Source organism: Lagenorhynchus albirostris, chromosome 6 (genome assembly GCF_949774975.1).
Source record: "Lagenorhynchus albirostris chromosome 6, mLagAlb1.1, whole genome shotgun sequence".
Lineage (NCBI taxonomy): Eukaryota > Metazoa > Chordata > Mammalia > Artiodactyla > Delphinidae > Lagenorhynchus > Lagenorhynchus albirostris.
The window spans coordinates 27,845,735-27,873,412 of record NC_083100.1 but is presented as its reverse complement, the minus strand read 5'-3'; the positions used below and the strand labels follow the sequence as shown (position 1 = coordinate 27,873,412).

Sequence of the window (27,678 nt, the reverse complement as noted above, 5' to 3'; positions counted from 1 at the left end):
AGCGGTTTGTTTTTAGGCTCTCCCTTATCTTTGACTAACAGCTACTAAAATAAAAAAAGATACACTTTATTTGTTTAGGGTACTTTGGAAATTTTCTCAACAGTTTTTGGTAGTTTGCCTTCAAGGCAAAATTATATCTGTGTACCCACATAATTACTAAAAGTTAGTAAAGATGTTGATAGAAAATTCAACAATGAATTTGTCTGAGTTCCATTTTATTTTTTGGTTTTCTATGACATTGGTCACACTGGTAACAAACTTGTTTTTCTTTATTTACATATTGATTTGATAGCAAATTCCCCTGTCAGCTCTTATTTGGGCTGTATCACTCAGTCTGTCGCTCTGTAAAATCAGGAGTTTGCCTCACTGAAACCCAGGAAACTAGTTTTCAAATCTGTCTTTGAAAATGAGAATTAAAAAAACAGTGAGGGTTCCAGTGAGCTTCTATGCAAGTATGAGGTTCTCACCTTCCTTTACAACTTTAATTATTTGTCCACAAAATTTTGTCATAAGAGTGACAATTACAGTAGAGAAGCATCACAACTTGAAATCTTCATTTCACCAAATGGTTTAAGAACATGCATGAAAGCAAGTAGTATCTACATGGAAGATCACTTTACAAAAAGCATCTTACATGCAATATTATGTAATTAACCACGATTAAAACAGTAACAAGTAATATTTACAGAGTTATGGTGCTATAGTTGGTCTGGCTTCTGGCTTCTCTCTTTGCAACTCCAAAAAAATAAATGCTCTAGGCTAGGGCATATATAATTAAAAAATAGTAATATTCTTTTTTTTTTTTTTTTTTTTGCCGTACGCGGGCCTCTCGCTGCTGTGGCCTCTCCCGTTGCGGAGCACAGGCTTCGGACGCGCAGGCTCAGCGGCCATGGCTCACAGGCCCAGCCGCTCTGCGGCATGTGGGATCCTCCCGGACCGGGGCACAAACCCGCGGCCCCCGCATCGGCAGGCGGACACCAGGGAAGCCCCCAAAAATAGTAATATTCTTTTTAAGAATTTCTCTCTGCTACTGAAGTAAATATCCAAGTCTATTTGATTAATAGACTCTTTTCTCTTATCTCAACACTGAGAGTATGATTTTAAAATATCATTTTTATTTGAAACTCATTTTTCCAACTTTCTATAAGAAAAATAAATATCAAAACATTATAGCTGCTTTGCAGGATCCTTTGCTAGACTAATCCATAGTGAACCCAGTTTCAGACTTTCTTCCAGTGATTTATTGGCTTCACTAGAGAAGTGAATTTGCTTGGATTCCTTTGTTGTTCATTTGGACCCAATTATTATAACTTTAAGCTCTCTTCAGCTAGGTAAATACTCAGCACTTTATTACTCACTTTGTAATGATATGTGGAGTTGCATTATTTACATTGATTTTGCTGGTTCTTAATAATAAGTTGGCAGGGAAGGAAATTACCATCTAAAGAGGAACATATGCCATGTCTGCCTTAGTAAATTGAAGGCAGATATTTAAAATGACTTTTTTGTATATCTTTATCACAAAACAAGGTGTATAGAGGAGTAAAGGCAAATTCTAATGATGACTATGCTTCTTTTCTTTCAACTAACCATTTTCTTAATTTTTCCTATCGCTGCTCAATTTTCTCATGAATAAGGCACTTTATTCTCGGTTCCAACTACATATTTAAAAAATATATTTAATTCTATATTTAAAAGGTCAGTCAAAAGGTAACAAACTTCCAGTTATAAGGTAAATAAGTACTGGGGATATAATATACAACATAATAGGAAAAAAAGTGTCACTCTTGCTTCTTTATCCTTATTGAATGTGGTAATTTACCTCTGTATTAGCAGCCATTCTTAATTTTCACCTGTCAGATGAGATGCCAGAATGTATGTATTATCATATAAAAGCACCTATCCTGGTTATACCATGTAGTCACGTCCCTGTTGCCAAGCTTTCTTGTAGAATATTTTCATATTTTGTATTATCTTAAAATAATCAGGAGAAAAATAATCAGAAAACACTTCCAGTTTTATTATCTCTGTATAAAATTATTCCAATCCAGCAAACGTTTTTTGATCATCCATTTGGCAGCATATATAATTGAAATGCAAGATATATGTTAAAGTCCCAGCACACAAGAAGCATGGAGTCTGACCCTTTAGGTTATTTTATTTTTTGTAGGCCTATTCTCATCATATGTATTATATTCAAAATATTTAATTTATAAAATCTGTTCTTCATAAAATTATTTATGATAGTCAATATAACACCTTTATACAATTAAAAATCTTCGTTGTTTGCTTTAAGTTGAATTTAAAAATCTAGAAAAACTGTTTCTCCCTTGCCCTATGATTTTTAATGCCACTATTAATTCTACCTTAAAGTTATCTTAAAGTTAAAATTATATTTAACCGTTAGAGTCAATAAGAGATCTATATTTTGGCCCTACTTTATGAAAGATAAGGAATTTGGTTCTCCCTGCTTATTACTTTTTCCAGACCTTCAAGATGTAATTTGGGGTTTTACTACTTATCATTAAAAAATTCTACAGGTTATTATCTGTTTAAAAGAAAATAAATTATAGTCAAATTTATATTTGTAACCATTATGTAGATTTATCTCTGTGGGTTCACCCGGTTTCAAGATTCCACCTCCTCTCCACCAATTGATCTTCTACAGTTTCTGCCCACTGGCAATATTTAATTCAGTAAACATTTTCTTTTCTATTGTAGCTCTTCTGTTTTAGATTGGTCCTTTTTCATAATGCCTTACTCTTCTTCTAGAGCAGATTTTAGACTATGAATTAGATATATTTTTTAAAGATTTCTTTTGTTTACTGTAGTAATTCCATCTCAGGGGAGGGTAACTCTTCTGAAGTTTCATAAATAGACACTCACCTTTGTAACAATGGAAAACTTTAAAGGCTCTGCAGTTTTCCTTACAGAGAGGAAAGACTCATTCAGTATTGGCCTTAGAGTCCTATGAGACTTGAGAACAATTCTATCAAAATTATATAGACGAATTTCTAGGTTCCTCAAAGAATGAATCAGCAAGTGATAGATACTAAATTCTAGCATCCTGCAGTGAGTAGAGAGGGAACTGAATACATAGCTTGGAGCTTCATGTCTGACCAGTCAACATAGACTGGATTCCTAGGGGAATCAAGGTTTCTGGTAAGACATTGTATGTCTGTAGCAAATCTGGGAATCCCCATGTCATGATGGGTTTCTAATTTTTAGGGTTAACTCTATACTTTATGATCAAGCTATGACTTTGCAATGCCACAGTAGCATTTCAGGAGGATGGTAAGGCTGAGGTTGGGTTCTATGAAGCCTCTGAAGTGTCCAAAACAAGATAAAATTACATGGGCCAATATGGCAAGACCCTTTTACCCCACTTTGGCTTCAAGGCATCTCTGGCTTATGCGGTGGGCTGCAGTGTAAGTTTTTATTTGAAGAAAGTGTTTAATTGCTAAAGTTTTTTTGACTACTATTAGTCCAAACCTTCATTTTAGGGGAGAATAGTAATGAAGCCACACCAAAACTCGAGTCTACTTATTCTGAGACCATAGATTGCCTCCCTCTCAGAATCACTTATTTATACTGATGTATTTTACGAAAATAACTCAGCTCTTAAGATAAATGCAAATATAGAATAACATTCCAATTTACATTAAATTTACTTAAAGTAACACTTAAATTTAAAATAACGTCTATATTTCAAAGATTTTTCCCTTTGTTTATATGTTCTTAATTACATAATAATGTGATACTAAGATTGGTGACCAAAAATTCTTAGAAAGCCTCAAGGTGGTTTCTATTCTTTATTCCTCTATGGTTGTCTCTGTGCTCATCTTGTGAATGAGGGTCTTCCAAGAGGATGAGAAAAGCAATTTCATTAAGACATGGTGTCTGATATAAAGTATTTGCTATAATTATCATTTAAGACACAATTCCAAATCCAGCACCATTAATCAATGTTCTATATATAGAACATCATTCAGGAAATTGCCTGATCAGGAGATTGTAAAGGAAGCAGAAGATGAAGACCTGCAAATGAGAAAATGTGAACATTTTGATCAAAGGCAGACATTTTTTAAAGATAACCAAGGCAGTAGAACAGCAAAGGGATCCATGTCAGACCTTTTTGAACTATTCTGTCAGAAGGAGCCATGCTCTCTCCATTACATAGTTATCATTCTTGTTTTTTCTTCATAGCGCTAATTGATAACTGAAGTTGTGTAATTAATTTTGCCTCCCATACCAGAATATAAGTTTCAGGAAAATGGGGATATTGTTTATTCTGTTCTTTTTTTAATCTTCTGAGACTATAACAGTTCTTAACAAATGAAAAGGCATTTAATAAGTGCTTAGTGGATATATGTTTATACAGATGGATGGATAGGTGGACTAGATAGATAGATAGAATAGTAAGCTGAACCTAAGAATTAAACAGAATTGGGTAGATCTCTTTTGACAAAAATTTCCTAGAACATAGAATTCGAGCAGAATTTTTTAAAAAGGAGTTATATAAAAACAATAAATAAAATTAGAATATAGAGTCATAAAATTAAATAGCCACACAGGCAGGCTGAGGTTAAATTCAATTAGATCACTAAGGAGAACAAAGAAATTCCCTTTTGTGGGATATCACCTTATTTTAATTTTTTTCTGAAATTTTTTTCATCTGAATCTATTTTTATGTTTACATTTTTGCTTAGAAAATATATCTGAAAATTTAGAAATGTGTTTTTTAAAAGGTAAAGAATATTGTGTTAAAAAATGTTCTGAGTTAAATTTTTTTTCTCTCTTTGTAAGGTGCTTCCTATGGTTTCTCTTCCTTTTTTTTAAACTTCTTTCTCAAAGGCCACATAATGAAGAGTTATCCATTAAATCCTTTGATCTTCTATTGCAGTGCTGCACAAAAGTTATGGTTTGTGATTTTTTGTGATGTCAGAGTCCAGGTATAGCGTGAACTGAGCAGTCAACCTTTACTGGGGGCAAAGAACTCATGGAAAGTCAGTATAATAGAGTTGATGTTGCAAGCTCATAGGTGTTTATTGTTTATGAAGGACAAATATGTCATGCTCAAATCATCAAACTAATATAGCACCACCCTTTGCTAAGCTTTCAGTGCCTGCAAATGCTTCTGTCTGGAGCCGATACGAACAAAAAAAGAAGGGCTAAACTGATCAAAACTTCCTAATTTTGTAACTTGCAGTATAGCCTCTCTATGCCTTCAACTTTTAGAATGAGAAAATTTGAGTATTTTAGAACAACAGCCTTCCTGCCACTTCTCATGAGTCCCTCTTGTTGCTTCACTCCTCTTGGAAAGCATGTGGCTTTCGGCATTTCAAGAGGCAAAGTTGGATGCACCGACCACCGCCTGCCTTTGACCCCGGGAACTTCAGTCCCCTCTATACATGGCTTAACCTTACACCCTTCAAAGGAAAATAGAGCCAGTCTTCATCTTCAGACTTTTGAGAACGAATAACATCAGTGTACCACTACCTTCTCAAACGGACAAGATGAAAATTAAGTGGACTTTTCATATTCACATAGCAACATTTTTCATGCCTGTTTTTCTCTCTTACCTTTTAATAGTATATTTTTATGTGATGAATATAAGAAAAAATCCCTTAATCTCAAAAGAAATATGGTCTCTGAATCCTTTTCTGATTGTCTGAATCCTTTTCTGATTGCAGGGTTCCCAGCGGCATTTGTTACAGCCTGGGCTGTGGCACGAGCAACTCTGGCTGATGCAAGGTGAGTGGAAACAAGAAGAGGTAAAACAAGAGCCTGGGATTTTCTCAAGACTTGCTGCTGTTCTTGATGACATTGCCCTTTAGGGACGTTATGTGGGAAATTACCTTGTAGCCTCTGATAAATTACCAGCAAGCTCTCCATCCCAGAGTCATGGGACAGAAAGACTCACAGACCCGATTAGGATGGTCATAAACTCCATGGTTTATGAAATCAATTTGAAACATACAGTGAGAAGCAAAGGGAAAGAGATGGGTAAGTTAACACACTTAGGCTACCATGCACACAGGTGAAAGGACTGCACTACCTGAGTCCTGGGATAGGCAGTACTCATATCTCCTCTCGGTCTCTCTCTCACTCTCTCTGCCACATCAGCATTCCCCACTGATGGTGTGGTTATGAGGACCAGAAATGTGGTTGCAACAAGGGGACCCACAGACAGAAGGTGCTTTGGGCCAGAGACACACACTTGCTGTCTCAGAGAGATATAAGGGCGAGTTCATCTGGCCATGGCTCTAGCTTGCCACTTAGCCTGCTGAGCAGCTCTGGGTTTTTTTTGCGTTCTTTGGGCAAAGGATATGTGGCCATGGGTTCCACCAATCAGTGGCTGAATTAAGACATCAAGACTATCAAGTACTTCCTGCATATTTGGGGATACTTTGTGCCTCTTATATATTTAGTGCATCATGAATATTTAGTGCTCAGTTGCCCCAGATATTTAGTACCTGTGCTTAACATGCATGTGCTCTACATTTAATGCAAACTGTAGGTTTAATCCACCCCATTTGTTCTCTTGTCTTCTATAGCATAATTAAATATTCTTAAATGATAAAACAAATGCACATTAGAAGTGGAATCCATCCTAGGGAATCACTAGCCCCCCAGTTGTCTGTTTCTCTTTGGGTGCTAAATGATGAATGGAGACTGAAACATTCATTTTTTCATATTATTTCTGTTTTTAGTAATGGTGAGTCAAAGAAAGAAAAGGAGAACATGGAGAAGCATTCAGTGCCTGCTCTTTGCTTTCATGGTCAAACTTATTGCTTGGAATGAATTGTGTCTCCCCAAAATGCATATGTGGGAAGCCCTAATCCCCAGTGTGACTGTATTTGGAGATACGGCCCTTAAGGAGGTAATTAAGGTTAAATGAAATCCTAAGGGTATGGCCCTGATATGATAGGATTAGTGTCTTCATGAGAAGAGATGTGAGGGAGCTCCTTCTCTCTGTGTCTGCACATGAAGTAAAGGTTTTATGAGTACACAGCAAGATGACAGTGCCTTGCATTTTGACCTCAGACTTTAGCCTCCAACTGTGAGAAAATAAATGTCTGCTGTTTAAGCCCTCAGTCTATACTACATTGTTATGGCAGCCCGAGCAGACTAATACACTTATGATACATGAAAAGGCGATTTAAAGAGAGACAGTTTTAACTTATAGATGTAGTAATACTGAGCATTCTTCCCTGTTAACAGAATACAGTTTAATATCCACAGATCGTGTACATTTCCTGACAGCAACTTCTTTTTGTTTGCTTCTTTCTTTCATTGAGCCCATACCTTTGTTTTGAGTCACTGAGTATTTCCTTCAGAATCATTTTGTCAGTTGTGCAGTGAAAAAAATGCCACATTATGTGAGCACCTGAATTCTACAAAGAACTACCACTGTTCCCCCAAATCTGAAGTCTACAGATCATTATCTTTAGGTGCAGCCTTGCTCCAGAACTCCCCATTCATCAGCTTTCCCTCAGTTCTAGAACTTAACTGGCTTTCCTTTTTTTTTTTTAACATCTTTCTTGGAGTATAATTGCTTTACAATGGTGTGTTAGTTTCTGCTTTATAACAAAGTGAATCAGCTGTACATATGCATATATGCCCATATATCCTCCCTCTTGCGTCTCCCTCCCACCCTCCCTATCTCACCCCTCTAGGTGGTCACAAAGCACCAAGCTGATCTCCCTGTGCTATGTGGCTGCTTCGCACTACCTAGCTATTTTACGTTTGGTAGTATATATAAGTCCATGCCACTCTCTCACTTCATCCCAGCTTACCCTTCCCCCTCCCCGTGTCCTCAAGTTCATTCACTATGTCTGAGTCTTTATTCCTGTCCTGCCCCTAGGTTCTTCATAACCATTTTTTTTAAGATTCCATATATATGTGTTAGCATATGGTATTTGTTTTTCTCTTTCTGACTTACTTCACTCTGTATGATAGTCTCTAGGTCCATCCACCTCACTACAAATAACTCAATTTCGTTTCTTTTTATGGCTGAGTAATATTCCACTGTATATATGTGCCACATCTCCTTTATCCATTCATCTGTCGATGGACACTTAGGTTGCGGCTTTGCATTATTTTTACTGAGCTGAACTTTGGGTTCACTCACCCAATGAGCAGCAAAGCGAATCTACTGACACTGGATTGTAGTGAGGAAAAGTACAGCTTTTATTTGCAGGACGCAAAGCAAGGAGAATGGGCAACTAACGCTCAAAAGACCTGAACTCCCTGTTGCTTTGGAGCAAGGGTTTTTAAAGGCAACATTAGGAGTGAGAGTCACAGGTGCATGGTTAGCTCATGGACATTCTTCTGACTGGTTGGTGGTGAAGTAACCAGGTGATGTTTTAGGAATCTTAATCATCAGTTTTCTGGTTCCAGCCAGTCCAGGGTCTACATGCTTGTGGTCAGCATGTAGTCAACATCCTCCACAGGGTAGGGGTCTTAGTTTCTGCAGAACAATGCAAGATATGCATCAGATTGTTACCTGTATCCCTTCAGGAGGAACTAGGAGTCCTGTGACTCTGCTCGTCAAGCTATTATTACTTTTCTTGCTTGACTGCTTTTCCTTTGTTTCTGCATTTTCTCACTTCACTAATTAGTAACTGTTTGAGTCTGCTCTTTGGAACTTGGGGAAACCCTTGGAGACTAAAGCTTTTTTCTACAAACAAGAAGTGGGGACACAGAGGGGCTTGTACCCAGTAGGGTCCCGCAGGGTTTTATTTTTACTTACTTTATCTCTTTATGCCATTTGGATTTGTTGACAATTGGGGGTTAACATTATCTACATTGTTATCATTATTGTTACATTTACACAGCGATATTGGAAATCTCAAAGAAAACTTGCAGCATTGCTGTTTGATTTCTTAGAGGAGGGAGGGAGGTTGAGTCAGTAAAGAGGTGCTAAATAATGCTAAATAATTTTACCCTGAGATGTGTAACCAAATCACTTAGATTTGGAATTTTAGAGAAGGTAGAACGGAAGGCATTGTTTGGTCCAATCCGCACATTTGAGAGATGAATAGAATGAGACCCAGAGATATCAGGTTACATCTCCAAAGCCTACAGCTAGCCTGGAGCAATTTTGACTCATTCATCCATTCAATAGCTATTCTAGGCCTTGAGCAAGGAAAGAAAGCAAATATATTCATAGTACATTTTATATTGAATTAATTAGTTTTCTTGGTTATCTTGCATTTTTAAAAAAATCATAAACTAGATATTAAGTCATTAATAATCATAAGTCTTTTTGCTGAAAAAATAAGAAATACATGTTTATCATTTTAGAGAAAAAATCCATTAGGTACGTAATACTTTGAAAAATACAACTGATACTAAATATTGCTCTAAACCATATCTGTTAATGTAAAAATGTTAAATATAAGTTAGATCATGTGACTCTTTTGCATAAAATATTTATTCCTACCTTACTTAGAATAAAATCTTGAATTCTATAGTGCCCTGATCTGAGTGCGATAATTGGGTTAAGGGGTCATTTTATATTTATTTTGCATAGAAAATAAAACTGTATTACCACATTCATGGCATGATTTTATAATTGCCAGATTTGATTTTTCATGAAATTCAGCTTGTCTAAGTTAAAAAGTTTTGTGGGTTTTCTTGAGTGTCGTCATCTGACCTATGTATAGTGCCATGTCACAAAGTTCAAGTGGAGAGAGCAGACTTGGAGCATCTCCAAAGGACAGATGGGGCCCCTGCTCATGTCTCTTATAGTTGCGATTTATCTTTTTCTGATCTGGCCTTTCAAAGCTAGAACTCTGATTTTCTCTGTATCTTGGACATTTAGAGATAAGCAGATAAGACCCAGTTTTAGAAGGTACTCTAAACTCTATAGAATATACAAAAGAAGTCTCTTCCAGTTCTAAAATTCTATCAAAGTGTTATTTGACTAAGGTAGGGTAAGATAGTTGGGTAGTTTAGATGGGACAAATGATTTAAAAAGTGAATAATTTTGTTTTTACTTACAAAAGCAAAAACACCTTACAAGATACCTTATTACCGTTTCCCTGCTTATTCAAAGGAGATAAGAGATGCCAGCAGGAACCTTAGGGCTTGCAATTGAAAGGACCAAGAAAAGACACTCCATCATTCCTAGGAAATCTGCATGGCTCTCAGGGAACTTCACTTCCTCTACTCTTATCAGAGTGTGAGTTGTGGAGACAATGCAGTATTCAATCAATATAATTCCCTGGATCCCTCTGGTGGAACAATGCATTTCCTGTTTCCAGTCCTGGCTGCAGGAAATCCTACTTTCTAGTCTGTCTGCTTTACCATTCAGCATACAGACTACTGTGTTTCATGCTCTACCATTCAGAACTACGTTTTTACCAACATTTAGTCCTGCATTTCCTAGAGTGTTAAAATTTATTTTAAAAAAATCTGGACAGAGGGTAGTTTCTCAGCCATATTAACAAACACGGTGTGAGCTGGGACATTGAAGAATTAATGAAAAATAAGGATTAATAGCATTTTCTTTAAAATATCTGAAACCTCAGTTGCCTCTTATCAAAGGGCAAATTTGAAACTTTGACATTGAAAATGATCAAAGTCAAGTTTTTCTTGTTTTTAGAAGTAGCTGGTTTGACCTTCTTCCAGATAAAAGTATTTTGTAGAGCGGAAATTGTGTAATTGAATTCCAGTGTGTTAGGAGACACCACGATGAAATGTCATTGAAGCAAAGAGGGAAGATTATGAAGATATTACCAGATGTCAAAGCTGAAAAGAAAATTTATGAAATCCAAATTTATGAAATCCAAAATTTAGTGAATCAATGTTCAATTTATATTCTCACAATATGTACCACTTTCCTTACAGTGGGAAGCCTTTTTAGCATAGTGTGATAGATGTTTTGCATGACTCTAACATTTTATCTTTCTTGTCTGGCTGAAAAATGTGGAAAATAGATGCATACAAATAATATGGGCAATGTTCAATAATGTGTAAACAAGTAAGGTGTATGCAAGTATGAAATGTCCCTGTGTTTGATTTCCATTCTTATTCAGTCTTCAAGCCCATTGACTTTGCAGATTTCAGTGTGGCTGGACCAGAATTACATTTTGGTCTAGGGGTCTGTTTGATTTAACTGTGGTACCTCTTTCCAATGGAATGCTGGGCTACTAAGCTCTTCTTGGTACTGATATGGAAAGAAATTAAAAATATACTATTAAAAGGAAAGGGCAAGTTACAGAACAGAGTGTACATTGCATTTTTGTAAGATGGGGAAAGTAAGATTATAATATTTGTATGTGTTTGTATATGCATAAAGAAATACTGAAAGCATATACAATAAAGTAATAAAAGATGTTATCTGTAAGGAGAAAGGCAAGGTCAGAGGTATACAGGAACATGGGGAGGACTGAGATGTCTCAATGTCTATCTTTTTATATAGTTTGTTTTTTGAAATGAGAATGTATTGCCTATGTACAAAATTATATTTAAAAAATATGTTGTTATTACATGTGTACTGAAAATGTTTTACCTTCAAGGAATAGTTGAAATAGCTTTTTATTATCCATAATTTGTTCATTAATTTAAAAGTAACTTTCTTAATAAGTTTATTATCCAGAATTTAAAAATTATCATTATATCATTAAAATTTCTTTATAAAATTTCATTTACTGTTGCCACAATCAATGCTAGGTTTTGTCTAAGGAGAAAGAAACTGAAGGCTTTTACTTATGTATCTTTAATTTAAAAAAACCATTTAAAGTGCTACATTAAAGTTTCAAGTGGAACTAGTTTTTCTCAACTCTGTTCCATTTATTCTAGTGTAAGACCTTTACCACAAACCAGATTGGGTGAGGTTGGGTCTAACTTACTTTGAATTCAATTCAATTCAACTAATGTTTATTGACCTCCCACATGCTATGTACTGTTCTAGGCACTTGTAACAGAAAACAAAAACAACAATGATCCCTGCCTATGTAAACTTAAATTCTAGTTGGAGTGAGCAGGAAGCAGAAAATAAATATAACAAATAAGTAAATCAAATAGTGTTTTTATTAAGTACTGTTAAAAACTAACTTTTTAAAATAGAAGATAAAATCATGATCTAATGCAAATATAAAATGAGCACCTATCAAGATTTTTTAACTCACTAATTAATGAGGAAACCAGTAAGATGTTGTAACTTGTTCAAAGGAGAAATAAAAGAATTACATGTTTATATCTAGTAATATGTACACTGAAATAATTTTACAAATAAATGTAAAAACTGGTCAATATTCACAGATCACTGAGCAATTACATTCCACCAAACACAGCTAATTTTCCTTTCTATGGACAAAAATCATTTGCATTCAGTTTTCTTCTACATTCCTATCAACAAGAATCATTTGCATGATTGTCAGTTTTCTGTTGCATTTCTGTGGATAAAAATGTACTAATGTCAATGTTCTACAACCAATGGAGTAAATTCTGAAAGTGAGAGGACTTTATCAACAAGGTTTAATTGTTATGGATCTTTCCAGTGATAACAAAAATAAAGAATCAGTGGTACCACATTTAGAAGACTAATTTTTTTGTGACTCTAGAAACATAGTTTTGACTCTTTCATAAAAATAATAAACCACTATTTATAATACTTTACTTATCCCCAAGGAGTAGCTAATAGTATGGAAACCAGGACTGTTACACTTTTTTTTTTTTTTTTTACTGTTTTGGGTGTTTTAGGAGATTTTTTTTTCCCTGTCTACTTGTTTCTTAATCAAAAACCTGGGTCTGGAATTTTTGGTAAAACAAAATGTTACCTCTCACTGCTTATTTGCTTTGCTGATTCTTTAATGGAAGTTCTTTTTCATGTCTCAGATGCTGGGAACTTAGTGCTGGAGACATCAAGTGGATTTATCAAGCCCCAATCTTAGCAGCTATCGGGGTAAGTTTAAAAACCTGTATAGTTTAAATAAAGAAGAAAAAGATGCATAATTAAACTACTGCTAAAACCCAGAGAAAGTTTGTCTGTCACTTTGTTTCCTAAACCTCACATTACAGCAATAGCTGTTGGGAAAGTCTGGATTGGGGATCAGACCCTTATTCATGGCTGACACTGCGATCCATGAAGAAAGTGCATACCCTCCCTTTAATCTGCCAACATGTAGGGAAAATTCCGGGACTTCAAAATATCTATGAGCATTTATAGGTTCAAGCAGTTGGGGCGGTCCTTAAACTCTTCCCCCTTTTCAGCCATTATTTTATAAAGTTCTGACCACCTGATCACCTGGTAATAGGTAGGAGGAGGGGGCAAAGATGTAATAGCAAGAGAACAGAGGAATTATCGAGAGAGAAAAATGGTAGTGTGATTTATTATAAAACATTGCCTAAAGCTTTTATTTCACATACTTTCCCCAAGGAGTTAAGAGGATTCCATACTCTTTTGGACTGTCTAGTCCAAAAAAGACTAGAGTTGGCAGTCGTATTGCATGGGACTTATCTGCCTGTATATTATGTCTGTGTTACAAAAGAAAACAAAATCACACACTTTGTGTCTAACAAAACTCACCAAAATGCTCAATATTCTGTAATAACCTAAATGGGAAAAGAATTTGAAAAAGAATAGATACGTGTATATGTATAACTGAATCACTTTCCTCTGCACCTGAAACTAACAACATTGTTAATCAACTATGCTCCAATATAAAATAAAAATTAAAAAAAAAAAAGAAATGTTTACTCTTGACCTTCCCTGAAGAGTTTATGGTATTAGCTTCTCTGTGGTTTGATGAAGAAATTACACCACCTTGTGTTTTCCTGGTTTTCATGTATTAACCCAAGATTATATACATCTTTAAAAAAGGACTGATGTCCTAATATTAAATGTTAAATAATTTGAAAGTAATATAGCAGCCTGATTTTTTCTATTTTTTAATTGAAGTATAGTTGATTTACAATGTTATGTTAGTTTCAGGTGTACAGCAAAGTGATTCAGTAATACATATCTATCTATATCTATCTGTCTATCTAGCTATCTATCTATTCTTTTTCAGATTCTTTTCCATTATAGTTTATTACAAGATATTGAATATAGTCCCCTGTGCTATACAGTAGGTCCTTGTTGTTTATCCATTATATATATAGTAGTGTGTATATGTTAATCCCAAACTCCTAATTTATGCCCCCTCAACCTTTCCCTTTTGGTAACCATAAGTTTGTTTCTATGCCTGTGAGTCTATTTCAGTTTTGTAAATATTTTCATTTGTATCATTTTTTTAGATTCCACGTATAAATGATATCCTATGATACTTGTCTTTCTCTGTCTGACTTACTTCACTTAGTATGACAATCTCTAGGTCCATCCATGTTGCTGCAAATGGCATTATTTCATTCTTTTTTATGGCTGAATAGTATTCCATTGTGTGTGTGTATACATATATATACATATATGTACACACACACACACACACACACACATATATATACACACACACCACATCTTCTTTATCCATTCTTCTATTGATGGACATTTATGTTGCTTCCATGTCTTGGCTGTTGTAAATAGTAGCAGCCTGATTTTTAACCAATTTTTTCAGTCTTTCTTTGTTCTCCAGTTTCCTACTTTTCTCATTTTGTTTTCTTTTGGACAAGGTGTGTCAGCATGTTGGCATGATGGATCCAGAAGGACAGCCATTAATGTGGTTGAGGTTTTGTAAGATCTATCCAGATAGTCAGGTAAAAGCTTATTTATCTCATAGGAAAAATGCAGATAGCAAGGTAGAAGAGATTGAAGAGGAATCTTCACTTCAGAAGCTCATTGATGTAAATATTTAGAGGGGAAAATAAAGTACAGAAGTTTTAGAGAAGCCAGTTTGTACCCTTGCTACAGCAGCCTGTTATCAAATTAGACCCGATTCTAAGTCTTAGGGGAAGCTCAAAAATGGATTGTGGAAATGAACATATCTACAAAACAAAAACAGACTCACAAATATACAGAACAGACTTGTGGTTGCCAAGGGGGAGGGGGTGGGGGAGGGAAGGATTGGGAGTTTGGGATTAACAGATGCAAACTATCGTATATAGGATGGATAAACAACAAGGTGCCTCCTGTATAGCCCAGGGAACTATATTCAACATCTTATGATAAACCATAATGGATAAGAATATGAAAAAGAAGATATATGTATAACTGAGTCATGTTGCTATACAGCAGAAATTAACACAACGTTGTAAATCAACTATACTTCAATAAAATTTAAAAAATGGATTGTGGATAAATGAATGAATGAATGACTTCAGTTTAGAAACTCATATTAATTTTAATGAAGTGCTGCTGTATTAATGTAGTGATAAACCATCCCATCAAACCTAGTGATAAACTATATCCCTGAGAGATTATCAATAAACTTAAAGAAGATAATTAACTTTATAAATTAACTGGGGTTTACTACTCTGATTTCCCTTTTATGCACTGATATGCTAACCTTATCTGCATTTCCAGGCCTTTAACTTTCCTTTCTCTCTCTTCCTCCTTTATTATGTTTGCTCCTCCATCTCTTACTACCATCTTTTTAAAGGGATAACCCATGTCTTAATACTTTTTGTGTCTTCAGTGCCTTGTACTTGAATTGATAAATAAGAGGTAATTAAATATTATAAAAATGAGGCAAATTTAAGAACATTAAGTTTGTGTTTTCTTTTGATGAAAAGGAAGGGCTTATTAAAATCTAAGGGATCCTTGTAAAATTATTAGGAATTGAAGCAAAGAACAGTGGAGAAAAAAGTAAATCATAGGACATTTTCCACTGAAATAGTTGAATTTTATCCAAAGCTTTGTTGTTTATTTACAGATCTTACATCACATCAGCAGTGTGGATGAGAAGTTTATTTGCTGAGGTTTCTAAATTGCAATGTGAAACAGTACAGTTAGGTGATTATAGAGGTTCTGAAAGATTCACCATTGATGAAAGAGAACCAGAAATGATGGTACACTCAATACATTTTGAAGGAAACTTAGGTGGGATGCCATTTTCATCTTCTAGAACTAATATTATGAGCAATGCAAAGCAAGAATTCTTAAATATTTTTCCAATATTACAACATCCATTTAATCTCAAAAATCAGAGAAGAGATTCAAGAGCACCTTTCTGTTCACTTAAAGTTACCTTTTTGTTTCTTTATTACAATCCAGGGTTATCTCAGTTCCTTTTAAGGTTTCCTCACTTTACTGTGGAAACAGCCTGTATGGGAAGAGATGCACCTGGAGCCCTGGTCTCAGCACCTGGAGTGTAGTACTCCTTCCTCTGAGCTCTTCTGTGTCCTGAAGCCAGGAAGAATGATGCTAATAATAACAACATACACAGCAAAGTGCTTACCACCATTGGGCACTGTTTTAAACACTTCATTTACATTGATTGATCTAATCCTCCCAATAACTCTAAATGAGGAAACTGCCCAAGGTCACTCAGCTAGTAAGTGGTGGAGCTCAGATTCTAATTTCAGGGTCAATGTCCCTACCTAGTGAGCTCACAGTAAATAATGTGAGCTCTTATAATAAAAAGCTTACATCCCGCACTTATAATAAAAGCCAACATCCCTGATAGTCCAGAGGAGACCCTGTCACTCATGCCTGCACCCCTTTATGCTCTCTGCCTTAGCCTCGTTATTTCCCTTTTGGTTCCTTGAACTTGTCCATGTCTGCCCCTCTCAAGACTATTCTTCATTTTACCCTGTACCCCTGGAAGGCTGGGGTATGCTTCCTTCTACTCCTCACTTTAAATGTCACTTCTTCATTGTGACTTCCTTGTTGCCCCCAATCAAAATTAGGTCACCTATTATAATCCGCAGAGCACGGTGAGGTTTTTATTTCTCAAGATCATCATCAAGTATAATGCTTCTGATTGTTTGTTGAATGTCCATCTTGCCCACTAAACTGAAAGGCTTTTGTGAACAAGAACCATATTTTTCTCAACTTCTATATTCTAATGCCTTGTAATTTTCCTGGGACAGAGTGGACACTCAATAAACACTTGCTGAAAAAATAAAACATGCATACAAAGTAAATATTCTGGGACACAGTAAGAGGGAAGAAGTGAAATAAGAGCAGAAAACCAGTATAATTACAGAACTTTTGAGTCCATTTTACTCAACCTTTTTATTTTCTAGAAAGGAAACTAAAGCCCACACAGATAAAGGTCACACAGCCAGTGTAACAAAACAAAGACGATAACCTGCATTTTTGGACCATGTTCTTTTCACTTAACATTCCAAAGCATGTCAAAATTTTTTCTTGAAGTTATGGGAAAATAATCTTTTCAATTTTATGGCTACATTTATAATTTTTTATATGTTAACTTTAGAATAAAAGGTTTGTGTGTTTTTTAGTCTTGCATTTCGTAGTATGGGTGAGCGTTCATAGGTTCTAACTTGAAGAAATCATATCAAGAGAATTGAATTTCAGAGATAATCACAGACTTTAGTACAAATTTGGAAGCAACAACTTGATTTTGGAATCATAAAATCTAAAATTGTAGCACGATGGTTTTCTGTGTTTTGTTCATATGTGGTAAAATTATGTTTAAGAGAATTAGGGTAATTTGAAACATTAATTTTTGTTCTGAAAATAAATGTCTCTAAATATAATTAATTATTCACCCTCAACATCTTGCTGTTGATTTGAAGATGATTTTAAGTTCTATATAGCATTAAAATCTGAAAGGAATGGGCTTCCCTCGTGGTGCAGCGGTTAAGAATCTGCCTGCCTAGGGGACACGGGTTCGATCCGTGGTCCGTGAAGATCACAGATGCCGTGGAGCAACTAAGCCCGTGCACCACAGCTACTGAGCCCACGTGCCACAACTACTGAAGCCCGCATGCCTAGAGCCCGTGCTCTGCAACAAGAGAAGCCACCACAATGAGAAGCCTGCACACCACAACGGAAGAGTAGCCCCTGCTCACCGCAACTAGAGAAAGCCTGTGGCAGCAATGAAGACCCAACGTATCCAAAAATAAATAAATTTATTAAAAAAATATGAAAGGAATATTTCCTAATTGACAACGGGACATGAAGCATTGTTTTGGTCCTGGGCCTCCCACAGCAGCATTAGGAGGAACAGTGTGCTTGGCCCACAGAGCAGGAGAAGCCACAGGCAGGGCAGAATGGATTAGAAGCGGTGAAGGTGAAGTTGGCAGAGGTGATAAATCCCGACCAAGCGGGACACTGCCCCCTGACACCCGAGAACCTACGTTTTCACTGGTGTCAACCAGAAGAGACTATAATAGCTGAAGAGAAATAATACCACAGACGTAAAAATACAGATTGTAAAATTGAGCAGATTTGCTCATGAGCATTTACAAGATGGTCTTTGAAGAGGCCAGTAATACGGGGTGGAGAGAGCTTTGGTCTTAGTAGAAATCTGAGATCTTGGAATTACAGGTTAGGGAAAAGAAAAACAAACTCTGTGGTATGTGTCTTTACTTGTTTCCTTCATCCTGTATTAGTCGGCTTCATCCCTCCATCCTTTCATTCATCATCCTCTGATGTGTGATCAAATGGTCTTTCTAGTCCCTGCTCAATTTCATTTTTACCAAAATGTCTTTTCTTTTGTCCCTTGACAGAGTTAAATCTCTTTCTATTTATCATTTGATGAATAAATATTTTGGAGTGCATTTTTTGCTTCATGTTTTATCTCAAAACGTTTTCTTCATTAACCCTCAAACAACTTTGAGATTGGTATTTTCATTATTCTTAGTTTGAGTCCAAGAGCAGTTATGCAACTAGCTTAGGTATATACATTTAGAAAGTGCTGTAGTCGGAGTCAGGTTCAGGCAGCGTAGTTCCAGAGCCCACAGTTTTCCCTGTTTGTGGTAATTGAATTTAAGCTCTGCCAGTGTTTGTCAGGGTGAGAGCACATACCCTGGTGCATACGTGCAAGGTTATTAAGTAAAATCAATTAACATTGAGAATATTGGTCCCTCTCCAACCCTTCTGAACACATCTTGGAGGTCTCATTTTGATACTGGTCTTTAACACTTTTCTAATGTGTGTGGTGTCTTCCTTTGGGGGATGGAGGTGGGGGACAGGCAACCCAGTCTAGGTAAAATTTCATATGACTTGTTTCCATTGTATTTTTACAGTTGCCTCTTGCTTGTAGCAGCTTCTATTGGTTTTCCACTGATGATAATGATATGAAATTTAAATTTTAATAATTTAATAAAAGTGGATTGCTTGAAGAAGGGTATTAAGTAAATAATAGTAGATGAATAATATTTATGTGGCCAAAATCATGGTGGTGACACCCTAAGCCACTTGGAAAACACTGAACTAGATCAGTTCCTTTGACAATGAAATTTGGAGTTACTGAAAAAGGCCTGACCAGTGTAACCAGTGAGTGTCCACATGGTTGTGGGAGGTCAGATATGTGTCATGTGTTCAGGAACGTTAAGGGTGTAAATGGACAGGTCATGTTTTCTGTGGCTGGAAGGATGGGTGCATCTGTGGAAAATGCAAGAGATCAGACTGGAAGTGGATGGGGGTTGAATCATGATTGGACTCGTATTCCGTGCTATAAGGACATTGGAATTTTCCTTAAAATTATAAGACATTGAAAGATTTTAAGCAGGATAGTGATCTGATTAGATTTGGGTTTTGGCCTTATGGGGATGGTGCCCCAGGTACAAGATGCTCCTAACCCTGGAGATGCTGCAGAGAAAATCTGTTCACCGCAAGCTCCCAAGATGCAGAAGGATAGGCTGAGTCAAGCAAACTCGGTATTCTTCCCACATTCACTCATCGAATACTTCAACCCATCCTCTCCAGGGATGGAGACAGTATGGGGGACTGAGGACCACAGACATGCACATCAGTTGAGCTGCCTTCCCTGGAAGGAAAAATCAGGAACGGGGATTAAATGAACTAGTCTGGAGGTATGGCAATCTATCTAAGAGAGCTATTGGCTATTCACTTTTTTAAAAAATTTATTTATTTATTTTTGGCTGCATTGGGTCTTCATTGCTGCACGCGGGCTTTCTCTAGTTGCAGTAAGCAGGGGCTGCTCTTTGTTGCGGTGTGCAGGCTTCTGATTGCAGTGGCTTCTCATTGCGGAGCACAGGCTATAGCACACAGGCTTCAGTAGTTGTGGCACGTGGGCTCAGTAGTGGCTCGCGGGCTGTAGAGCGCAGGTTCAGTAGTTGTGGCACATGGGCTTAATTGCTCCACGACACGTGGGATCTTCCCAGACCAGGGCTCGAACCCATGTCCCCTGCATTGGCAGGCGGATTCTTAATCACTGCACCACCAGGGAAGTCCTGGCTATTCACTTTTAAGTACGTAATTCTATCTGAATGACTCTGACATCAATTACGATATTTTAAAGGTCCTCAGATTTCTATATGAGAGGTCATTTTCTTGATGCAGGCTTCCAAAGAAAGATACAGGAATTAAAGAGTTGCATTAAAATTGGAACAACCAGGACTTCCCTGTGGTCCAGTGGTTAAGACTTTGCTCTCCCAGTGCAGAGGGCCCAGGTTCGATCCCTGATGAGGGCAGTAGATCCCGTATGCCACAACTGAAAGATCCCGCATGCTGCAGCTAAAGACCCCACACGCCACAACAAAGATCCCACGTGCCACAACTAAGACCCAGCACAGCCAAATAAATAAATATTTAAAATTGGAACAACCATAAACAGTGTTAAACTAAGGTGAGCAACAAAGGGACATCAGTGCTTCAGCAGTTGGTGACCATGAGCAGGGGGACAGCAATCCGTGTTTTTTTCTTCTTTTGATAGGAGTCAAGCCCATATCTTCAATTCATATAAATCCATTCCTTTGGAGAGACCACAAACTCCCAAAATATTTCTCTATACAATGTGTTGCTTCATCTTAGCTGAACTAAAATGCAAATGTGCAGTAAGAACTATTTTTTTAAAGGTGCCAAGAAAAGGTAAATATCAATAAAAATGTAAATGTATTACTAATTTAATTACTAATTTTAATGTATTACTATTTAATAATATATCTTTTATACTTGGAGGGTCGAAATTTCTTCCAGAGTTACTTTTCTTATGGTACATACATCTAATAATGTTTATACAGTGGGAGTGGTAAAATAGAAAATCCAAGATTCAGTCTTAAATCAACCCAAAGCTTTTATTTATTAAAGACACTGAAATTGGAAATCAGGGCCAGTCACTCATGGAGACGTTAGAATTTATGTACTTGTTTTTCTATAGGCAGTAGTTCATTTTCTGGTAACTCCTCAAAAGTAAGCCATAGAATCAAAAAATGTCCATGTTGGGAAGCATTCTGGGGGGGCTCTTGCCTGATGTTGATCTGGCAACACTATTGCAGAGATTTTTGAGCTTTAAATAACCCTACAGAGAACTTATAACTGTGAGAGTTTATAGTTTGCTTTATATATGTTGATGGATTTTAGGAAAATACAGGGCAATAGTCTGTCCCTCCTTCCCTCTCCCCTCCCCTCCTTTCCTCCCTCCCTTCCTCCCTACCTTTCTCTTTCTTTTCCTTCTTTCCCTCCCTCCCTACCCCTTCCCTTTTTCTTTCCCTTCCTTCCTTCCTTCTTCCCTTTCTTTCTTTCTCTTTATTTCTTTCTTTCTTTCTTTCTTTCTTTCTTTCTTTCTTTCTTTCTTTCTTTCTTTCTTTCTTTCTTTCTTTCTTTCTTTCTTCCTTCCTTCCTTCCTTCCTTCCTTCCTTCCTTCCTTCCTTCCTTCCTTCCTTCCTTGTTATTGGTATATTTGCTTGTTTTTAGATGTCTACCATGGCTTACAGCACCACTGTGTACCCAAGCTAAGGACTAATGTCTGTGGTCAACAAGTAGTTTGTGGTGTTTGTCATGGACTTGCTCATTCTATGAATAATGATCTAATTTGAATGACTAACTAAGTAGTGGCCCCTGAGGAGACTGCATGCTACTCAGAGTGCATTAAATGGAGAGCTCCAGACTTTCAATTTTTTTCTTATATATGTTTTGTTCCATGTACCTGTCAAAGGATATCTCAGGGAATTCTGGCAGATGGAATAAGATGGTACTTCTAATAAATTCCTTTAAGAAGAATTCTAAAGCGATATGTTTAAAAAATCATATCCAGTGCATTTTATAAAATATGAAAAGAAGGGGACAAACAGAACATAAGCTTCTCAGCTGCTGTTGAGTCAGTGATTCATTTCCACCCAGTTGTTATTAAAGGAGGCTCGATCATGAAGCACAAGAAGGGAGCATGAGAGGGATGACTGGTAAGGGAGAAGTTTTAAGTAAAATGGATAAAATTTAATCTCTGATCTTTGATGGAATTACAAATACAATTTTTTTTTTTTTACCCAGAGGAAAATCTCTGCTCCATAATCTCTTTCCTCTTCTAAATCAGTCAACTATAGAACCTTGAGTGAAATGAAAGCTCTAGCATTTACCCCTAAGTTATAAATTGAATTCCAACGGATAAGAAGTGAACTACATATTTTGTCTTCATATCTATTATACAGATAATCAAATTATAGTAGCTGATATAGATTAAGGAGTTTATTATCTATCACTTAAATGTTCAACATTTAGAATTGATACACATATAAACAAAGCAAAAATGTTTCTCATGTTCATGATATTGAAAAAGAAACCAATATATGGGGTGAGATGTGATGTATTCAGAGAATCTCTGAGAGCAGCTAATACATAGCATCCCTCTTTGCTGCTCAGATTCTCAATAAGTCGAGATATAAAACAAAGGAGGAGAGAGAGAAACAAAGTAAAACCCTTATAGCTGTTAGAGTCTGGGTTGGAAGTTGTGATCTTCGGTCTGTTAGCCAAGTGGGCCAGTTGAAGAACCCCATAATTAGGCAGGATCTGCCCACCCAGGCACATATTGCTGAGGGGCAGGCTCCTAAGCCTGGAGATGCTGCAGAGAAAGTCTTCTCACTGCAAGCTCCCAAAGAAAAGAAGGATGGGCTGAGTTAAGCAAACTCAGTATTTGTCCCATTTTCACTCATCAAATACTTCAATCCATCTTCTCCAGGGTTGGAGACAGTAAGAGGGAGTAGGGAGAACAGAAGTGCACATCAGTTGACCTACCTTCCCTGGGAGGAAACATCAGGAAAGGGGAGATAGCAAATCTTCCCCATCGTGTATCCAAAGGCATTGATGAAATTTTTAAGTGTAAATAGATAGTTTTAAATATATTTTATAACAGTGGAATTTCTTGTACATAAATTTTGACTTCTTTCTCTACTTATGTCTTTTGTGATAAACACCTAGAAGTGAAAATTCTACCTTGAAGGGGGATATGCTGATTTACCTCAATATAAGTAGGGTTTAGAGAGTGCACATTTCATTCACTCATTTATTCATTCACTCATTTAACAAATCTTGATTAAACACCAAGAACATGGCAGGTGCTGTGTGAGGCAGTGGGAATGAGATGGGGGAAACAGGCATCAATTTCTCCTTAAACTTAAGCATAGTGGGTGAGACAGACATTGAAATGTGACAAGTGCTGTGGTGGGGCTTGGGTGTGGGGAATAGCTTTTGAGAAGTGACATTCAGCTTAAATCCTGAGAATGAGCTGTCCTAGTAAGGGTGAGAGAGTGGAGGGAGTAGGGCGAATGATCCAGGCAAAGCTGATTCTAGGAGCAGTCTCTGAGATGGCCTGAGGAGCCAGAGGTTTCATGGCTGAAATTTTGACTTTGAAATTCATCTGTGGTTCACTTTGAATAAATCTTTAAAAATTTAATTGACAGAGACTCTAATGTTTATATTTGCATTATTTTAAAACCACACTTGCATAAAATTTATTCTATGCACTACTGGCTTATTAAAACCACCCTTGCATAAAATTTATTCTATGTGCTACTGGCTTATTAACAGCTTTAAGCAAAATTTTTCCTCCAAGAAGGTTACTTGAGATATGCAAGGACTCTCTAAATGATTTTTTTCTCTTTGAATGATATTTCACTTAAAATTTTTAAAAAAATCTCACGAGAATGTGTTGTTCTTTTTCATTCCATTTCCCCATATATAGAGTCATTTTTCCTCCTGCAGACTTGGATCTTTCTTTAGAGCAGGATTTTTTCTTTTATGTCTTCATTGATTTGTTCTATTTATCACTTCCTTCAGAAAGAGAAATAATCTTCATAATGACTCTGAATTCCATGCTCTCCATGTAAGCATCTATCCCTCATCACAGAGGTCTTTGTTCCTCATCCCTTCATTTGGGAAGATTCTTCGAGTGTCTTCTAAATTGCTAAATCCACTTTCCTACTCTGTTAGACCTAATGTTTAGGTTTCTAATACTGACTTTAAAACTGGGTTATAAGTTAGATTCTTTACAATCTTTTCTTAACCCATCCTGCTCTTTAAAAACTTTCTGTCTCCATCTCAATCTGCTATTAACTCTATTTTATGGGCAGTTTGGTGCAGTGGTTAAGAGTCCATGCTATGCATCCAGGCTGCATGGGACTAATTAGGGCTCTGCCGCTTGCTGGCTGTGTGATCATGCATAATTTGTGTAAGCTGTGACTCAGATTCCTCATTTGTATAATGGGGGCAATACGCCTATCTCATAGAGCTGCTGTGAAGACTAAGCGTCAATTCACCTAAAACACTTAGAATAGTAAGTAAGTAGTAAATAGCTTAGTTTCTAGTTAACCTATATTCTATACTTTCCTAAATTATTTATAATAATTTTTTGGAAATTCATTCAACTGTTACTGCGTGTATCAATATGTGTGTGTGCATGTGTGTGTGTGTATGTGTGTATTTTGTTTACCTATCTTTTAAGGCAGCAAGTTCTATTTTTCTTAATTCTTAATTCTTTCCATAATCCACTTTGCTGTCCTTTGAGTTACAAAACCTATGGACTAATTGGTTTGTGTCTTCTTTAATAAGTTTCTGGGAGTTTGCAGTATTTACTTAGTATGGTCTACTGACTTGAGTACAGAGTCCCTGGTCATGGGCATTTTAATATGGACGGAGTTTAAGGTTGGCCCATCTGAAGCCATTTGTAATTCTTTATTTTTTCCAGGAATAAGGAAGGGCAAATGACAGTACCCAGCTAACATTGCTTCCACAGCGCTGCCAGCTTCAGCTCCTAGCACTTGGTCCTTCACACAGTAGTTACACAGCATCACTCCCCACTATTTTCACTCCCAGCTGCATTTGTATTGCCAGGGAGTATAGTCTTAGGGAGAGAGGAATTAATGAAGCATGAAATAAGTTTGGCCATATAGAAAGTAGCACTCATGTGATAGACAAGTAGTAGTTTCTCACCTTCTTATTGAAAAAGATTATGTGGACATCAATCAGGTGTTGTAGTGGGTGAGGATGAATGAAAATCCTCAACTCTCATGTTTTTATCCTCCTGAAACGAAAGTATAAGATAGTGGTTAAGAGTGACATCAGCATCATGGCAGTGTGTGGCACTCTCTTTGCCTTTCCCCTTCAATCTACAACCAGTAAAAACATCCATAACTCAACAAAGGTGCCCTTTCCCCTTCTATCTACAACCAGTAAAAACATCCATAACTCAACAAAGGTGCCTTTGCTCAACACAGCAGGACATCAGAGAATCCCACACATCTAAAGGTGGGTGGGCTGAAACACATGGAAGAGGCAGAACCGGGCAGAACAGCAGAGGTGGTGCCTATGATCCTGGACCCTCAGCCATGGTAACTGAGCCTGCAGCCCCAGAGAACCTGGTAATATCAGGGGAAGCAGAACATATGACTCCAGCCCTCCAGCCAAAGTGGTGCCCCTGGCCAAAGAGATCCAGGCAACAGTGACAGTGGGCCTATGACCCTGTCCTTCCAGTTATGGAGATGCCTATTACTCTGGCTCCCCCTGCCTGCCCCTATCCACAGTGGCAGTGCCTATGAGCCTGACAACCCTGGACATGGTAAGGACACCTGGGACCCTGGCTACCTACCCTCCCCACCCTGCCGGGGGTAGTGGAGCATGAGCCCATGGACATATCAGAAGTACCCACCAACCCAATGTCCCAGGTAGTGATGCCAGTAGCAGCAATGCATTAATGACCCCAGAGGCACAAGCAGCGACAACCAGGGCAATGGATGACACCTCTGACAGAGGTGGTGGAGAGTGGAAAATGCTGATGCTCAAATATAACCAGAAGCAGCTCAGATAAGTGACCAAAAATTTGTGCTATATCACCCCTACTGGAAGACAAGAGAGGCCTCTAGTTACTAATCTGTTGAATCTTTTGAATCAAGTTTTTTTTTTTAAAAAGCTTTACCTAAAGAAGAAAGGTGTCCTCTACTTCAAATATGCTGGTAGAAGAACAACTCATCAAGCTCAATGAAGAACCATGGTAACACTGTATCACAAAAAGAAAGTGACAGTTCTCCAAAAACCAAACTTAGAGCCACAGAATATTGCAATCTTACTGATAGAGAATTCAAAGTAGCTGTCATAAAGAAACTCAGTGAACTAAAGGAAAATACAGGAAGGCAGTTCGATAAGCTCAGGAATAAAATTGATGAACAGAAGGAATATTTTTCCAAAGAGACTGAAACTCTAAGAAAGAATCAAAGAGAAATTCTGGACCTGAAGGACTTGATAAATGAGATGAAGAAAGCACTGGAAATAGAGCAGATGATATGGAAGAGAGACTAGTGAGCTTGAAGATAGGAATCTAGAAATGATACGGACAGAAGGAAGAGAGAATTAAAATCTTAAAAAAAGAAGACATTCTTTGAGAACTATTTGACTCTATTAGGAAGAGCAGCATTATGTTAATGGGTATCCCAGAAGGAGAAGAGTGGAAGAAGGGAGGAGAAAGTTTATTTAAAGAAATAAGAGCAGAGAATTTTCCAAACCTGAGGAAGGAACTGGATATAGAAGTCCATGAAGCTGGGAGAACAACTAATTACTTCAATGTGAAAAAACCTTCTCCACAACACATTATATTAAAGCTGTCAAAATAAATGACAAAGAATTTTAAAGGCAGCCAGAGGAAAAGACTGGCAACCTACAAAGGAACCCCAGTTAGGCTATCAGCAGATTTCTCAGCAGAAACTCTACAAGCCAAGAGAGAGTGGAATGATGTACTCAAAATATTGAAAGATAAAAACTATCAGCCAGAAATACTCTTTCTGGCAAATACTCTTTCTGGCAATACTCTTTCTGGCAAAGTTATCATTTAGATATGAAGGAGAAATAAAATTTCTCAGACAAACAAAAGCTGAGGGAGTGCATTTGTATCAGATTTGCCTCATAAGAAATGTTGAAAGGAGCTGTTCTTCCTAAACGAAAAGGTAAAAGTGTGCAAAACTTTGAGTAAGGTGATCAGTAGAATCAGAAAATTGCAACTCTATGTCAGAATAACGCAGAGGTTAAAGGGGAAAAAAGCAGTAAAAACAACTATAGCTATTGCAAGTTGGTCACAAACTCACAACATATAAAGGGATAATTTGAGATGACAGAAACATAAAAATGGAAGAGGAAAGTACAGAAGTCATGTAGTCAAATGACGATAAGATGCTATCGGCAGAAAAAGAACAATTTTATCTATGAGAATTTTAAACAACCATTATGGTAACCAGAAAGCATAAATCTAGAGCAGAGACATGAAACAGGAAACTGAGAAAATATCATAGAAAACAGGAAAAAACAGGAAACTGAGAAAATATCATAGAAAACCATCAAACTAAAATGGCAGTTAGAAACACAAGGAAAAAGAAATA

At 36.9% G+C, this 27,678-nt stretch overlaps 1 protein-coding gene across 1 annotated transcript in view; it reads left to right on the top strand.

The window, feature by feature from the left end:
* Positions 1 to 27,678, top strand: part of PTH2R (parathyroid hormone 2 receptor) — a 104,264-nt gene that overhangs the window by 62,419 nt on the left and 14,167 nt on the right. Inside the window, exons 8-9 of the mRNA XM_060151316.1 lie at positions 5,694 to 5,754; positions 12,850 to 12,916. Of these exons, the coding sequence (XP_060007299.1) occupies positions 5,694 to 5,754; positions 12,850 to 12,916 (128 nt within the window). The remainder of the gene's footprint in view (positions 1 to 5,693; positions 5,755 to 12,849; positions 12,917 to 27,678) is intronic.